The sequence below is a fragment of the Jaculus jaculus genome, chromosome 12 (genome assembly GCF_020740685.1).
Source record: "Jaculus jaculus isolate mJacJac1 chromosome 12, mJacJac1.mat.Y.cur, whole genome shotgun sequence".
Lineage (NCBI taxonomy): Eukaryota > Metazoa > Chordata > Mammalia > Rodentia > Dipodidae > Jaculus > Jaculus jaculus.
This window is the reverse complement of record NC_059113.1, coordinates 65,882,096-65,899,788: the sequence shown is the minus strand read 5'-3', so window position 1 is coordinate 65,899,788 and position 17,693 is coordinate 65,882,096. Positions and strand designations below refer to the sequence as shown.

The 17,693-nt window shown below is 37.2% G+C and overlaps 1 protein-coding gene across 10 annotated transcripts in view; it reads left to right on the top strand.

Moving 5' to 3' along the window:
- Agtpbp1 (ATP/GTP binding carboxypeptidase 1) overlaps positions 1-17,693 on the top strand; it is a 241,355-nt gene that overhangs the window by 126,618 nt on the left and 97,044 nt on the right. For 8 of the 10 annotated variants that reach the window (XM_045131075.1, XM_045131073.1, XM_045131072.1 and 5 more), the window contains 2 exons: positions 7,043-7,140; positions 12,635-12,751. In XM_045131075.1, the coding sequence (XP_044987010.1) occupies positions 7,043-7,140; positions 12,635-12,751 (215 nt within the window). The remainder of the gene's footprint in view (positions 1-7,042; positions 7,141-12,634; positions 12,752-17,693) is intronic. The other 2 variants (XM_045131074.1, XM_045131076.1) reach the window with 1 other exon arrangement.

Here is a 17,693-nt window from a genome sequence, read left to right as displayed (position 1 = left end):
GCAGTTGGTTTACCCCAGAGCAGACATGCCACTATTGCACTTGTTTAGTCATTTGGCCTATCTGGCCAAACACGAGGTTTCCAGTGTCTACTGTCTACTGTTTGCACCACTGATGACCTCTGTCTCCCATAAGACTGTATACAGTGCAGCTGTTTCCAGCTTTCAGTTGGCTGGCTACAAGGAGAAGGTTTTCTGCTCAGCACCAACTTGATTTCTCAGTGACATTGCCTCTCAGGAATGTGAAGTCTTCAGCAATAGGGTCTTACCATCTCTTTCTCACAGGAAACCAAGGGCCTTGGCAAAAGCCTATAATGTTTTGAAGGCAACCTCCCTGGCCAACAACTCGCTGGAAGGTATCCCATCACAGGCATTGAAAATTTGCTAGTGACAACCTATGGCTTCTGAATGTGCCATTATTTAAGAAAGTATATTTTCGGGGCTGGAGAGATGGCTTAGCGGTTAAGCGCTTGCCTGTGAAGCCTAAGGACCCTGGTTCGAGGCTCAGTTCCCCAGGTCCCACGTTAGCCAGATGCACAAGGGGGCGCACGCGTCTGGAGTTCGTTTGCAGAGGCTGGAAGCCCTGGCGCGCCCATTCTCTCTCTCCCCCTCTATCTTTCTTTCTCTCTGTGTCTGTCTCTCAAATAAATAAATAAATATTTAAAAAAAAAAGAAAGTATATTTTCATATGTCTTATTCAGAATATCTTGAATTTTGTTCTTTTTTTTTTAAAAAAATTTGTTTATTTTATTTGAGAGTGACAGACGGGGGGGCGGGGAGGGAAGAGGGAGAGAGAACGGGCGCGCCAGGGGCTCCAGCCACAGCAGACGAACTCCAGATGCGTGCACCCCCTTGTGCATCTGGCTAAAGTGGGTCCTGGGGAATGGAGCCTTGAACAGGGGTCCTTACGCTTCACAGGCAAGCGTTCAACTGCTAAGCCATCTCTCCAGCCCATATCTTGAATTTTGATTGACCCTCCCCCCTTGCCATTCTTTTATACTGTGTCTTCCCCTGACCTCACTTAGGCCTTTACTCTCCCTGTAATCTGTTCTTCTATTTACATATATACAATACCATCCTCTTAAGAACTTCCCTCTCCTCCCTCCCTTATAGACTGATTTTTGGTTCTAGTTCACACACAAGTCTATACATCTGTAGCTAGGATCCACATATAAGAAAGAACATGTGACGTTTGGCTTTCTGGGCCTGTGTTACCTCACTTAGTATAATCCTTTGCAGATCCATCCATTTCCCTTCAAATTTCATATTTTAATTTTTATTTACCACTGAATAGAATTCCATTGTGTACATGTAAAACTACCTCTTTATTATCCATTAATCTGTGGATGGGCATCTAGGCTGGTTCCATTTCCTAGCTATTATAAATAGAGCAGCATTAAAGATGGTTGTGCAAGTAAGTATCTCTGAGGTAGTGAGAAGAGTCATTAGGATATATGTCTAGGAGTGCTATAGCTGGATCATATGGCAAGTCTGCTTTAAGCTGTCTCAAAAACGTCCACACTGATTTCCACAATGGCTGTACCAAATTACATTTCCACCAATAGTGCAAGAAGGGTTCCCCTTTTACCACATCCTCACCAACATTTATTGTCATTTGTTTTCTTGATGGTAGCCATTCTGATGGGGGAGAGATGGAATTTCAACATAGCTTTAATTTGCATTTCCCTGATGGCTAAGGATGTAGAACACTTTTTTAGATGTATATGCCATCTGTATTTCTTCTGGTGAGAACTCTCTATTTAGTTCCATAGCCCATTTTCTTTTGATTGGGTTGTTTGATTTCATATTCTGTTTTTTGAGTTCTTTGTATATTCTGGATATTCATCCTCTGTCAGGTGTGCAACTGGCAAAGATTTTCTCCAATTCTGTAGGTTTTTTCTTTGCTCTATTCACAGTGTCCTTTGCTGTACAAAAGCTTTGTAACTTCATGAGATCCCAGTAGTTGATTAGTGTTTTTATTTTCTGAGAAACTGGGGTTATATTCAGAAAGTCATTAACCTATGCCAATATGTTGAAGGGTCTCCCCTACCTTTTCCTCTAGCAATTTCAGTTTCAGGTCTGATATGAAAGTCCCTGATGCACTTGGATTTGATTCTTGTGCATGGAGAAAGACAAGGATTATTTTCATTGTTCTACATGTAGATATCCAGTTTACCCAGCACCACTTGTTGAAGAGGCTGTCTTTTCTCCATTGAATATTTTTGGCAATTTTGTCAAAAATCAGATGGCTGTAGCTGCCTGGATTAACATCAGCGTCTTCTATTCTGTTCCATTCATCTACATGTCTGTCTTTGTGCCAATGCTGTGCTATTTTTGTTACTGTGGCTTTGTAATATAGCTTAAAATTGTGCATGGTAATGCCACCAGCCTTATTTTGTTGCTCAAAGTCATGTTGGCTATTCGGGGCTTTTTGTGCTTCCAAATGAAATTTAGGATTTTTTTTTCTATTCCTGTGAAGAATGCCATTGGAATTTTAATGGAGATTGCATTAAATGAGTAGATTGCTTTTGGTAAGATTGTCATTTTCATAATATTGATTCTTCCATTCCAAGAACATGGGATATCTTTCCATTTCCTTTTGTCTTCTGCAATTTCTTCCTTAGGTGTTTTAAAGTTCTCATTGTAGAGCTCCTTCACTTCCTTAGTTAAGTTTATTTCTAGATACTTTTTTTTGAGGCAATTGTGAACGGGAGAAATTCCCTGATTTCATTCTCCATTTGCTTATTGTTAGTATATAGGAAAGCTACTAATTTCTGTGTATTTATTTTGTATCCTGTTATATTGCTAAAAGTGTTTCACAGTTCTAACAGTTTGCTTGTAGAGCTTTTAGGGTCTTTTATGTGTAGAAGCATATCATCTGCAAATAGTGATAATTTGATCTCTTCCTTTCTAATCTGTATCTCTTTTATGACTGTCTCTTGCCTTATTGCTATAGCTAAGACTTCCAGTACTATATTAAATAAAGGTGGGGACAGTGGACACCCTTGTTTTGTTCCTGAATTTAGAGGAAAAGCTTCGAGTTTTTCACCATTTATTATTATGTTGGCTATAGGTTTGTCATAAATAGCTTTTATTATGTTGAGATATGTTCCTTCTATTCCCAGTTCCTGTAATACTTTTACCATGAAAGGATGTTGGATTTTGTCGAATGCCTTTTCTTCATCTGTTGAAATGATCATTGTGGTTTTTGTCCTTCAGACCATTTATATGATGTATTACATTTATTGATTTGCATATGTTGAACCATCCTTGCATCCCTGGGATGGTGAATAATCTTTTTGGTATACTCTTGTATTCTGTTTGCCAATATTTTGTTCAGAACTTTTACATCTATGTTCATGAGGGAGATTTATCTGAAATTTTCTTTTTTTGTTCTGTCTTTGTCTGGTTTTGGTATGAGGGTGATGCTGGCTTCATAGAAGGAGTTTGGTCGAATTCCTTTCTTTTCTATTTTATGGAAAAGTTTGAGGAGCAGTGGTGTTAATTCTTCCATGGAGGTCTGGTAAAATTTAACAGTGAATCCATCTGGGGCTGGGCTTTTTTTAGTTGGGAGACTCCTTTATAACTGCTTGGATCTCTGTACTTGTTATAGGTCTATTTAAATGGTTTGTCTCATCTTAATTTAATTTTGGTAGGTCATATGAATCAAGGAAATCATTCATTTCTTTCAGATTTTCAAACTTAGAGGAATGTATATTTTAAAAGTATGTCCTTATAATTGTGTTAATTTCTTTGGTATATGTTTTAATGGTGCCTTTTTCACCTGTAATTATATTAATTTTTGTCTCTTCTCTCTTTCTTCTGGTCAAATTTGCTAAGGGTTTATTATCAATCTTGTTAATCCTTTCAAAGATCTAACTCTTTGTTTCGTTGATTCTTTGGAATGATTTTTTTTGTCTTCCCTTTAATTAATTTCTGCACTAATCTTTATTATTTCATATCTTCTACTGATTTTTGTGTTCCTTGGTTTTCTTTTTCCAAGGACTTGAGGTGGAGCATTAAATTGTTTATTTGCGAACTCTAATTTCTTTATATAGGCACTTAGAGCTATTAATTTACCTCTTTTGATTGCTTTCAATGTGTCCCAAATGTTTTGGTATGTTGTATTATCATCATAATTTGATTCTATGAATTTATTGATTTCCTTTTTGATTTCTTCAATGACCCATTGATCATTCAATAGTGTACTGTTTAGTTTCCATGAATTTCTGTATGCTATGAAGCTTTTCTTGTTGCTGATTTGCAGCCTAATCCCATTGTGGTCAGATAGAGTTGAAAGGATTATTTCAGTTTTCCTGTATTTGTGGAGATTTGCTTTGTGTCCTCATATATGGTCTATTTTAGAGAATGTTCCATGTGCTACTGAGAAAAATGTATATTGTGCAGCATTTGGATGGAATGTTCTGTAGATATCTGTTAGGCAAGTCCATTTTTTCCATGAGATCATTTAATTGAGATGTCTCTTTGTTCAATTTTTTTGGGATGACCTGTCAAATGATGAGAATGGGTTATTGAAGTCTCCCAGTACAATTGTGGTTGATGTTATCTGTGACCTTAATTCTAGTAGTGTGTGTTTGATGAAACTTGGAGCCTCTATGTTAGGTGCATATATGTTTAGGACTGTAATGTCCTCCTGTTGCAGTGTTCCTTTAAACCCTATAAAATGACTGCCTTTATCTTTCCTCACTAACACTGGTTTGAAGTCTGTCTTGTCAGATATTAGTACAGCAACCCTTGTTTGTTTCCTAGGCCCACTCGCTTGAAATACCGTTTTCCATCCTTTCACCCTAAGGCATTGTCTATCTTTTATTGGAGATGAGTTTCCTGGAGGCAACAAATGGCAGGATTCTGCCTTTTAATCCAATCAGGAAGCCTATGTCTTTTTGTTGGTGCATTGAGGCCATTGATATTAAGAGTTATTGAAAGTATGCATTTTTGTCTCTGTTCTTCTTATTTTGTAGTGTTTCCTGTTTTCCCTTTACTCATTTGTTTTAACTGTTGAGTGTGGTTTATATATTCCTGTTTTCTTCCTTGTGTGTTTTGCTTTTCTTTAGTATGAGGAATTCCTTCAAGTATTTTCTGTAGAGCTGGTTTAGTTGTCATAAATTTCTTTAGCCTGTTTTTATTGTGGAATATCCTTATTTCTCCATCAATTTGGATGATAGCTTTGCAGGATAAAGTCATCTTGGTTGACAGTTGTTTTCTTTCAGAACTTAGAATACATCATTCCAAACCCTTATGGAATTACAATTTATGTTGAGTAAGCTGCCCTTATTCCAATGGGCTTGCCTTTGTAGGTGATTTGCTTTTTCTCTGTAACTGCTGCCAGTATATTTTCTTTGGTTTGTGTGTTTAGTAGTTTAGTTATAACATGGCAAGGCGAGGTTATTTCCAGGTTTTGTCTGTTTGGTGTTCTAAAGCTTCTTATATCTGCATTAGCATTTCTTTTCCAATTTGGGGAAATTTTTCTTCTATGATTTTGTTGAAAACACCTACTACGCCTCTGGATTGAAGTTCATCTCCTTTTATACCCTGAATTCTTAGGTTTGGTCTTTTCCTAGTGTCCTGGATATCTTGAATTTCCTATTTCATAACTTGCTATAGGTTATTAGAAGTTTCATTTAGTAAAAGGATGAAACAAAATCTTTGTAAGCCACTTTCATAAACATTATTAAGAGCAGATCTGTATTTTAGAAACCTTATTGTTGTGGACATAGAAGCAGTGGGAGGGCAGGCAAGCTTTGCATTTAGATCTCACTTAACCATAGGGTTACATCTTGGCAAGCCATTTCATAAATATAGATAGGAGCACAACAGAATTTATACCATTGTATTGTTGTAAGCAGAGAAGTAGATATTATATCAAACAAAGTAAAGGCTTAAGCTAATGGAAAAATATATATGTAAAATTCTTGATTGTAAATCACTTTGTAAATGTCAGTAAAAGCAAAGAAATATCTAATAGATCTATAGTTGCAAATAGAGAATCAGGCATTTTAAACATCATTAAAAGCAGGATCATGTTTAATAAAAATCAAAATTTTGATTCTAGAAGTTTAGTACCTGCTAATAATATAATCATGCCATATTTATTCCAGTGATTTAACCATTTTATTTAAACTTTTAATTTTGAAATACATATTATCTCTTTTCTATCTCTATCCATGATTAGTTTTCTGGGTAGGAACGCATGGCTTTTCTAGCCCTTTTATAAGGCACAGATCTCATCCCTTTCATGTCATCATTTCCTACTGCCCATACCTTCTCTGTACATACTAGTCATACCAATTTTTCCAAATATACTATCATCTCACTGTGTTAATTCAGCATTAGTATTTCATCTTCTTAAAAACCTTACTTAATCCACCTTTATTCATGTAGAAATCTGTAATGGTTTATTAGGACACAGTGGGAATTACCTGTTCACTGAAGTGGTTAGTGATCATCCCCTTTGGTCCTAAATAGTTTGCAGTTAATGACTCTCTGGGTTTCCTATAGTATCTTGAGATGCCTGCCTCTATTACCATTTATCTTCTGTGTTACAATTGTTTGCTCCTTTCTGCTCTTTAACCCCACCTCATGATTTAATTTAGGGCAGAAATTACATGAATATATTAAAAAATTCCCCGTCTAAAACCGTGCATGGCACATCGTCTTTTAAACAAATAAAGGATAAGTAAATTGCAAAGGAATGAAATGAGTCATTGAATTTTTATCAACATTAGAGTACAGAATGTTGTGTTTAGGTTCTTGCAGCAGAAGACATTTTGATTTTTATTTTTTGCAACTGAGCACACTGTACTAGAAAACTATTTTTACAGTATTTTTTAAGGTACTATCACATATTATCTCATATGTTTTCAATGGCTGGGATATCCTCGCAGACATTTCTACTGTAAAGAAATATGATTTACTTTGTTTTGATGATTGAAATACTTTATAAGTACATATACACTGTACCTTTGGATGTACATGTTGTAGAATGCTTATCTCTGCCCTACTAATAGCATATTTTGTATTGCAGTGGATGACGTAGTAGATGAAAGTGATGACAACGATGATATTGATTTAGAAGCTGAAAATGAAATAGAAAATGAGGATGATCTAGATAAAAATTTTAAGGTTAGTACATTTTAATCATTAGTAATGTTTATAAGTTAAATTATTTTGTTTTAAAACTAATAGTTGGTTAATATACATAATGATAGATAAATTTGTTTTATCTACATCTCTTTATTGGTCTGACAATGGCCCTAAAGTAACTTTCATTGTACCCCACTATGATTGTATTTAAGTCTTCTGGCTTAGACTTTGAATTTTAAGGAATCTAAAGAAAGTGTCTTGAGACTGTTGTAGCAATTTCCAAAGGGCATATTACTCTCTGTCAGCACTCTCTTGAGGATGTAAAAATATGGGGAGAAATGTTCTGTCACTAGTAATGTATTTAATTTTATGTAGTGATTCTTATCTTTTAGTTAATTTGAAAGAGTGAAGTTTTTGTTGAATTAAGAAAATACAAAATTATTGTCCTGTTGTATAGCGTGTTAAGTTAAAGAAGCACTTGAGATTTCAGAATTTTGTGGCACCTCTGAATGGTTAGAAACTGTTTTGCTCCATTTAGTGGTAGAGGGGGCCATTATAGTATCTTTGGAAAAATGATCTCATTGATTTGCCAACTGTTCAGTTTATTTATTGCTTAATGTGTGGGAGAAGAAATTAATTTGAGTCTTTTTCTGATTGGATTTTTTTTTTTTTTCAATCTCAGACTCTATTTTGAAAACTTCATAGGGTTTTGACTTTCCAGAGTCTCAAATACTGGAAGATGTATTTCTTAATAATGGAGATAAAAGCAGTTTCATTACCACTAAATGTAATGCATGCTTTAGCAAAATAATCCAATTTGTAGAATGGATGCTTGTATCCGGGCCTTAAGAAGGAAAATGGTGTAGACTTTGATGGTTAAGGCAAGACTGTGGTAATTGAATGCTTAGCTTTGATCCTGATACCAGCAAAAAGACAAGTAGGATCCCATTTACAATTTAAATTTTCTTAGAAAACAGGAGCTATATTAAATATTATTTAGGTTCTTTGATGGTCAGTATTTGGGGGAAGTAACATCTCAGAGATTATCACTAAAATTTACAAATTAATCTTAATCTATAAAATATTTTAATTTGGGGCTAGGGAGATGACTCAATGGTTAAAGGTGCTTGCTTGCAAAGCCTGTTGGTCCAGGTTTAATTCCATAGCATCCATGTATAGCCAGATGCAAAGTGACACATGCATCTGTAATCCCAGGGTACCTGTGACAAATTAGAGGTAGAAAGAGGAGAACCCAAAATTTGCAGGCTAGCTAGAGAAGGGGCACAGACACCTTAAGGTTGTCCTCTGGCTTTCACAGTGTGCTGTGGTACATCCCTCACCCCACACACAGTAAGAAAGACTTAATTGTTTTATTTTAATTTTTTAAATTTAATTTTTTAAAAATATTTTATTCTTATTTATTTGAGAGAGAGAAAGAGGCAGAGAAAGAGAGAGATTGAGTGCTCCAGGGCCTCTACCATTGTAAGCAAACTCCAATGCATGCACCATCTTGTGCATCTGGCTTATTTGAGACCTGGGGAATTGAACCTGGGTCCATTGGCTTTACAGGCAAGCACCCTAACCATTAAGCAATTTCTACAGCCCATTTTTTAAAGTTTTCATTTATACATTGTATCTTGAATATATTTTCCCACATAACCCTCTTACCTTCCCATTTACAAATATTTATCTTGATAGAAACTTTTCTTATGTGTTTCCATGTCTCTTAAAATGAAGTGTCTTTAGCACAATTCATGCTTCATCTTTCAGCATTCTTGTTAGAAATATCAGTTGTGGTGATGGTTAGGGATGGAGATTGGTAAATGAATAGAATTCCATAGGAATTATGGGTGAATAGAATTCCATAGGAATTTGACGAGTGCCTCTGATTTTGCTGCTAGAAAATTATGTGTATGCTTGTTTAAAAACTAACCAGGGCCTGGAAATATGGCTCAGGGATTAACTAAAGGTGCTAGTTTAGAACTCTTGACAGTCTAGATATGATTCTCCAGTACCCATGTAAAGCCAGATACACAAAGTGGTGCATGTGTCTAGAGTATGTTTGCAGTGACAGGAGGCCCTAGTATACCTATTCTTTCTCTTTCTGCTTACAAATAAATAATCAATAAAAATACATATATTACAGGGCTGGAGAGATGGCTTAGTGGTTATGCCCTTGCCTGTGAAGACTAAGGACCCTGGTTTGAGGCTCGATTCCCCAGGACCCACGTTAGCCAGATGCACAATGGGGCACACGTGTCTGGAGTTTGTTAGCAGTGGCTGGAGGCCCTGGCATGCCCATTCTCTCTCTCTTTCTCTGTCTGTGTCTCTTTCTTTGTCACAAACAAATAAATAAATAAAAATGAACAAAAAAATTAAAAAAATACATACATTACAAAACAAAAACTAACCAGGGTTGGAGAGATGGCTTAGTAGTTAAGTATGCTTCCTGCAGAAGCATGAGGACCTGAGGAGGCTGAGACTGCTAGAGTTTGAATCTCCAGTTCCTTTGTAAACAGCTAAGCATGGCCATGTGCACTTGCAATCCCAATTGCATTGGTTAGTAGAGACCCAAAAATCCTTGGAGTCTCCTAGGCTCTGGAGTTGGTAAAGAGATTTTGGTTCAAAACAAAGACTCAGAAGAATAGTGATGGGGCAGGCTACCTGATATTCCACTACCACCACAGTAGGAGAGGACCCAGTTCATTTTCCATCCCCTACCTCAAGTGCAGGTAGGTGTATGGGATGCCTTAACACACCACACCGCACCACACACACATAACATACACATGCAAAAACATAAAGCCTGGGCTAGAAAGAATAAGACCCTACCTTGAAAAAGATAAATAAAGCAAAAAAACCCTGTAACCATTTGAGAGTAAGTAATGTATGTTATGTACTTTACCCATTAGTACTTCATCATAACTACAGTACAGTCATCATCTTTGTAATTGTACGGTGATATGATGCTTTTTCTGCCATGTCTATTCCATTTTGTCAGTTTTTTAAAATTTATTTAAAATGTTTTTTATTTATTTGAGAGAGAAAGAGGGAGGGAGGGAGAGAGAGAAAGAGAGAGAATGAATATGGGTGTGCCAGAGCCTCTAGACTCTGCATGCACCACCACGTGCATCTGGCTTACATGAATACTAGAGAATCGAATATGGCTCCTTGACCTTTGCAGGTGAACACCTTAAACACTAAGCCATCTCTCCAGTCCCTTAAATATTTATTTGCAATGAGAGAGGGAAAAAGAATAAGTGTTCCACGGCCTCCAGCCACTGAAAATGAACTCTGTATGCATATGCCATTTTGAATATCTGGCTTTACATAGGTAATGGGGAGTTGAACCCGGGACAGTCATGCTTAGCAAGCAAGTGCCTTTAACCACTGAGCCATTTCTCTAGTCCCTCAGTTGATTTTATAATGTCCTTTATGAGATATCTTTTCTCTGTGTATTATAGGATTTAGCATCAGATATTGCATTTACTTTTTGTTACATCTCTAATTCAGTCTCCATTAATCTAAAGCATTTCCATGTTTTTCTTTGCTTGTGACATTGTCACTTTTGAAAAATATAAAGTTATTGAGATCCACTGTTCATTGTCTTATCAGTGATTGCTCACATTTTCTCTTCTTTGACAAGACAGTTTTTTATTATATGTGTATATATTATATGTGTATGTATACACACACACACACATATATGTATGTAAAGGTCAGTGTTCTCTCTGTCTTCATGCTGGAAGAACTTTAAGGAATTTGCTTCAAGCTGTTTTCTTGCTGAGAAGTTTACCAAGAGTTTTTCCCTTCTGTTTTTTCTCAAATCCAAACAAAACAGCTCCTGCATTATCAAAAGTATACTTTCTTCACTCTGCCTGTGTTTATAGGTAAAATCTTTTTGTTTAAACTAGAGAATTACAATGTAAGTTTGTATTTTTATATAATTATACCAAACGTTAAATTAGTTCACTTAGAGGCAAAAATTTTGATTATTAGATGTTAAGAAAATTATTATATTTTTGGTTCATAAATGTGAACTTAAAGATAAATGAAATTGCATAGTCTTTAACTATAATTAAATAAGGATGCAGTGATTAATATGATATCATTTAAGTTAAATCTAGTTTACTATTGGCAATGAGGAAAATTTTGTTCATTGATTACATAAAAAAGTAGGACTGGGATGGAGAGATGGCTTAGCAGTTAAGGCACTTGCCTGCAAAGCCTATTGGCCCATGTTTGACTCTCCAGATCCCATGTAAGCCAGATGCACAAGCTGATGCAAGTGTGCAAGGTTGTACATGCACACAAGGTAGAACATACATCTGGAGTTCAGTTACTGTGGCTGGAGTTCCTGGCACAACAATTCTCTCCCTCCCTCTCCTTTCCCTCCCTCTCTCTATCATAAAATAAACAAAAAAGCATCTGTTTGGCTTGCCTCAAAAAAAAAAAAAAAGTAGGTCCAGGAGTGGTGATGCATGCCTTTAATCCCAGTACTTGGGAGGCAGAGGTAGGAGGATTGCTGTGAATTCAAGGCCAACCTGTGCATGCACTTTTGTGGCGGGGGGGGGGGGGTACATGTGTGGTAGAGGAAAATTTCAGGTCTGTTTTTTTTATCTTATTTGAGGGAGGGCTTCTCTCTGTATTTTCACTCTGCTGTTCTTTGTTGCACTGACCATGAAATTTCTGGAAAATTGTCCTTTTTCTACATCCCATCTCACAGTCCTCCATGTGCTGATATTATAGAAGCATGCCAATATTTCCAGCTTTTTATGTAGGGCTTGGGCTTTGAACTCAGGTACTCCAGTGGAAAACTGTTTATTCACTGAGCTATCTCCATAGCCCCAATTCTATATATTTTAGCAAGCTCCTTAACTTCTGGGTACATGGTTTTCTCTTCTTAGTTCAGTGATGTAATAACATCTCTTTCAGTGTTATCTGGCTCAATTTAGATAATATATAAAATGCTTAGCATTGTGCTGTTTGTTTTTAGGACCTGTCAGTGTGAGCTGTCTTGTTTGTCACCATCTTCATTTACATGCCATGGTTTTAATTTTATCTTTCTGAAGTTTTAATCCCCTTTAATATGCAAACCTGATGACAAGGAGATTGAGGAGAGTTTACTTGCTTGATTTTTTTATATATAGTTTTGAGGAGTTCAAATTCTTTGTTATTTTAGAGTAACCATGACCAAAAGTCCAACATAACAACAGCACAATACTAATAAAAACATTTGGTTTAAGCTGAGTATGGTCATGCATGCCTTTAATCACAGCACTTGGGATGCAGAAGTAGGAGGATTGCCGTAAGCTCGAGATTACCTTGAGACTACCTAGTAAATTCCACATTAGCCTTTGCTAGAGTGAATCCCTTGACCCCCCAAAAAATAAATACATATTTTTTGATTTAAGATAAAACCAATACAATCTTTACTTAGCGACTCTTAATTAGTGTAATATATTGAGACATTTTAAATCTGAAATCTACTATTACTTTTGTATTTTTTAAACTAGTATATTTTTAATTTCAGAATGATGATATTGAAACAGATATTAACAAATTAAAACCCCTGCAAGTACCGGGTCGATCGATAGAAGATCTGAAAATGTATGAGCACCTCTTTCCTGAGCTTGTTGATGATTTTCAGGTATAAATATAGAAAACTTAATATTAAGTGGTTTTAGTAAAAAGTTCTTTTATTTCAGGCCTATAATCACTGTTCTTCATTTATAAAAAATGAAATGACTATTGCTGAGTGCTATTAGATAATTTTATTGGCATTGGAAGTTGTTAACTAGTTTAAAACAAGATGAACTTTTTTGCATGAGTTTTAATGTGCATATATTTGTGTTCATTTTTGTGTGGGTGCCTATGAATGTGTGCACATGTATATGGCAGCTAGAAGTTGAATTCAGGTGTCTTTATTAATTTTTCTTCACTTTATTTATTAAGTCAGTGTCTCTCAATTGAACTCAGAGCTTGTCCATCTGGCTAACTTAGATAGCCACTTGCCTGGGGTATCCTTTGTTTATGCCTCTTGAGCACTGGGATTACAGATAGGGTACCACACCCATCCAGCATTATGTCGATGCTTGGGTGTGCTGGGGATTCAAACTCTGGTCCACATACTTTATTCACTGAGCCATATCCCCAGCCTGGACCTGGCTTTTTTTTTTTAATTGTCACTTTGGTCCATCATTTTAATTTGATGTAATTTTTTTTTTTTTTGATTTTTTGAGGTAGGGTCTCACTCTGGTCCAGGCTGACCTGGAATTAACTCTGTCATCTCAGGGTGGCCTTGAACTCATGGCAATCCTCCTACCTCTGCCTCCCGAGTGCTGGGATTAAAGGCGTGCGCCACCACGCCCGGCTGATGCAATTTTTTTTCATTATCTTACATTCTTTAAAATGACATTACAAAACTTGACTGAATGGAGATCAGCAGTTATAGGTGTTTGTTTGCAAGCCTGCCAACCTAAATTTGATTCCCCAGCACCCACATAAAAGACAGATGTAAAGTGACACATGTGACTGTAAGCCCAACATGCCTGTGGGAAGCAGAGACAAGAGAATCTGGAAGCTAGTGGCATGGCTAGGCTGGCGCACAAATGGGCAAAAACAACAAGGGAGATTCTGTCTCATGCAAGGTGGAAGGAGAGGACCAACAACTTGAGGTTGTCCTTAGATGTCTACATGTACACCATAGCATGCATTCCCATGCACACATCATGTATACATCAACATGTAAATATACATGCATAATAAAAATTGTTGGAGGTCTTCCTTATATAAGATTAGTTAATTTAAAAAAAATCATTGTGAGTAGGTATGCGTATATGTTCATATATGTGTATTATAGACATACATGTGGAGGTCAGAGAACAACTTTGAATATTGGTTCTCACCTCCTGCCTTGTTTGAGGCAGTGGTTTGTTGCTGTGTTTGCTAGGCTAGCTGGCCTATCAGCTTCTGAGATTCTGCAGTCTTCACATGCCCTAGAAGGACTGGGATTATAGGCCATTGTGTCCAGCTTTATGTGGGTTCTGGAGATCAAATTTAGGTTGTCAGGGTTGCACAGAGAGTACTTATATCCACTCAACTATCTCTCCAGTTTTTGTTTTGCTCATTTAAAAGTAGTGAGAACCAATTCATCAGGTTAGTTCCACCCAACCCTCACTGATGGTTTACTGTAATAACAATAGCAGGGCCAGAAAGGAAAAAGAGAGGAAGATAATTTGAAATCTTTAAACCTAAGTTGAATCATAGGAAGAATGATCTCTTATGAATATTTTTCATCTTCATTTAGTTCTAGAGACATAGAAGTTCAGCTTGGGTTATACATTAAGTACTGTTGATTGAATTGTTGACAAGTAATAGTTACAGTTTATAGTTACAGTTATAGTTAGCTATAGTTTCTTATCCTTACTGGTGCTAACTTTTCCTTATAAACCTCTGAAATACCCAGGATTGAAGTAGGTAACTTCTAAGACTTAAGTAGCCTTTGCTGCAAAATTCATGTATAATTCTAGTTGATTAAAGGAAAGGGCTTCAGTGTGAAGTTTTATGTGAGAAATAATTGAGGAATGCTTGCCAGATAGTGTTTGCCTTTTATTGTTTTGAAATGTTGGGTTTTCAGACTTATGTGTGGAGATCAGCACAAGAGCCTTAGATATAATGGAAGACAGACCATTCATTCTGTCCCCTGTGTCTTGGTATTCCCCAGAAGTTAGAAGTACATTGAAAAGTACTAGGTTAAAAATTGAAGAGAAAGTATTTGTGCATATAAAAGAGGACTGGGATAGTGGGTGAGTGGTCTAGTGTTTGCCTAGCATATAAGAGATCCTGAGTTCAGTCCCCAGTATTGTATTGCAAAAACAAAATAAAGCAAAGCAAAACAAAACCGAACAGAGAAGAAGAAAAAAAATGAGGAGGAGATAGGAAAAGGCAGTTGGGAAAGGGTGTAGAATGCTTTGTAGCTGTATGAAAACCCAGAAGTAACAAATACATGTTAAATCAAGGCAGATAAATATTGTCAAAGAGATTTTGGGGTGTGGTGTGATGAAACCACCTATAATTATTTGGATATGGAAATATATAATGTAATCACAAGTTATAGTGTGAAAATAAAATAATTTTCTAATGGATGTCAAGGTAAGATTTTGATTCTAATTCTTTCAGAAACCACTTCTCTCTTTCAGATTGTGATGCATATATTTATTTAATGTTTTATTTTTCTAAAAAATATTTATTTGAGAGGGAGGAAGGGAGAGAGAGGAAGAGGGAGGGAGGGAGGGAGGGAGGGAGGGAGGGAGGGAGAGAGAGAGAGAGAGGGGGAGGGAGTGTGCGCGCACGCGTGCGCGTGTGCGTGTGCGTGTGCAAGTGCACGTGCAAAAGAATGGGCACACAAAGGCCTCTAGCCACTGCCAAAAAACTCCAGATTTATGCATTTCCTTGTGCATCTGGCTTACATGGGTACTGGGAAATCAAACCTGGCTTCTTAGGTTTCACAGGGAAGTGCATGGTAAGCCATATTTTAAGCTCTTAACCTTTTATTGACAACTTTCATGCACATGCCATGATCATAATTGCCTCCTACTACCCTTACTGTTATCCCTTCCAAATCCCCCCTCCACTGAAACCTTTTTTTTTTTCCCAATTAATCTTGTCTATTTTGATGTCATGATTTTCTTCTTTCTGTTATGCCAGTGTTGTGTAGGTAGTAATATCCACTGTGAGGTCATGGATATCAAGAACATCAAGACCATTTAGTGTCTGGATGATGGCATTGCAAGCACTAACCCCTTCCTTTCGCTCCTACATTCTTTCCACCAACTCTTCCTCAATGGTCTGTGAGCCTTGGAGGGCGTGATAGAGATGTCTCAGTGCCTAACACTAAAGCTTCACACTTGGCATTGTGGAGAATTTTAAGTCACCCAAGTGGTCACTGCCATCTGAAAAGAGAAGCTTCTCTAACCAAATGTGAGAGTAAAATTAATATATGGGCATGAATATAAGTATTTAGAGAGTAGATTGGTGAGCATAATATATCCATTTAGCCAGGCAATAGTAGTAGTTCCCCCTTAGAGCTTATGACCTCTTTAGCCATAGGCTTTTATTTTTATTTTATTATTTATTTATTTATTAGTTTTGTAATCAGTAAATACAAGTTGGTACTATTGTTAGCCTCCTCCATGTCCTACCACCTCCCCCTGACCCCTCCTGTTGAGGTATATAGGTCATGCATTGTGGAGTTACCCACAATTATGGGTAGGAGGAAATGTCTCTATATATCATGACCCAATGTGTGGCTCTTGACAGTCTTTTCACCCCCACTTCCACAGAATTTCCCTGAGCCATGTTGGGTTCATTTTGGGTCTGCTTCAGTGATGAGGTGTTAGGAGCCTCTGTGTCTCTGGATATCTGATTTAGTAGGAATTGATTGTTATTTGTGTCGATCTCCTTCACCCTGGTGCTGGTACCAGGTTCACCAAGAAAACAGCACTCTTGCTTGTTTTGACAATTATTCATAGTTTCAGCTGGGGCCCTTTTAAGGTATGATAGGGTGGTCTGCTCCTTAGGATCTGCGTCTACCTGAAAAAGAGAAGCAGATTCTCCAACAGAGAGTAAAGTTAGCACCAGATAAATGGGATGACCTGTATTATTATCATTATTTTTATAGAGAATTTCATAGGTGTAGACCCTCTTGTAGCCCACGATTGGTGATAGCTTGATAATAGAGAATGGGCTCATGTTTAGATATGGTTCTGATTTCTTTCCCAGCTCCAGCTATGGGTCCCATACCACTGAGGGGATCAGTTAGCCAAATCAAGAGCAGTTGGTTTCCCACCATGGCTGTGTGCCACTATTGCACTCGTATGAGCATCACAATAGGTTATTTGCTGCTAAGTAGGTTATACCATGAGTTGCTTGGACAGATATTGGCCATTTTCCCCCAGTTGCCCATGTAACACCTTCTGGTACTAGACACGCTGACTGTCTGGGGACTGACTCTCTTCCAGCTTCCAGCCATGTCACTCCATGTTACATGTCAACCGTATATGGTGTCTTGCAGTAGGGTCTTACCACTAACCTTTGGTGGGTCATCAAGTACTCTGACAGAAATCTGTCTTTCTTTTAGGAAACCTTGTAGGTCTCTCTGATCAAAATCTCATTGTGGATGATAGCCACCTGCTGGTACTAGGAGTTACAGGTCAGTGCCCACTAAGAGAAGAAAGAAAAAAATAACTAATATAAAAGAGTTATAGAGAAGAGAAAGGGGGAGGAGGGAGGGAGAGAGGGAGAAAGATAAAAAGAGTGAGGAAGAAGGAAAGAGAGAGAGAAGCTGTAAGGTCAGGTCAGTCTTCATTGTACCTCTCCAGTGACTTGTGACTCAGGTGTTCCCTCTAAGGGCTTGGTGAAGGTTCAACCATTTGATCTGCCTTTTAGGATGTAGAATTTTATGGTACCATGGCTATTTGGATCTAGTTTTGTGTCCCCCAGCCACCCTTTTATCTAGTCCACAAGATGCTTGCTGGGTATGTCAGCATCTTCGATAGATTCAGGTTAGGTGCTACAGATGAGTGAGAATA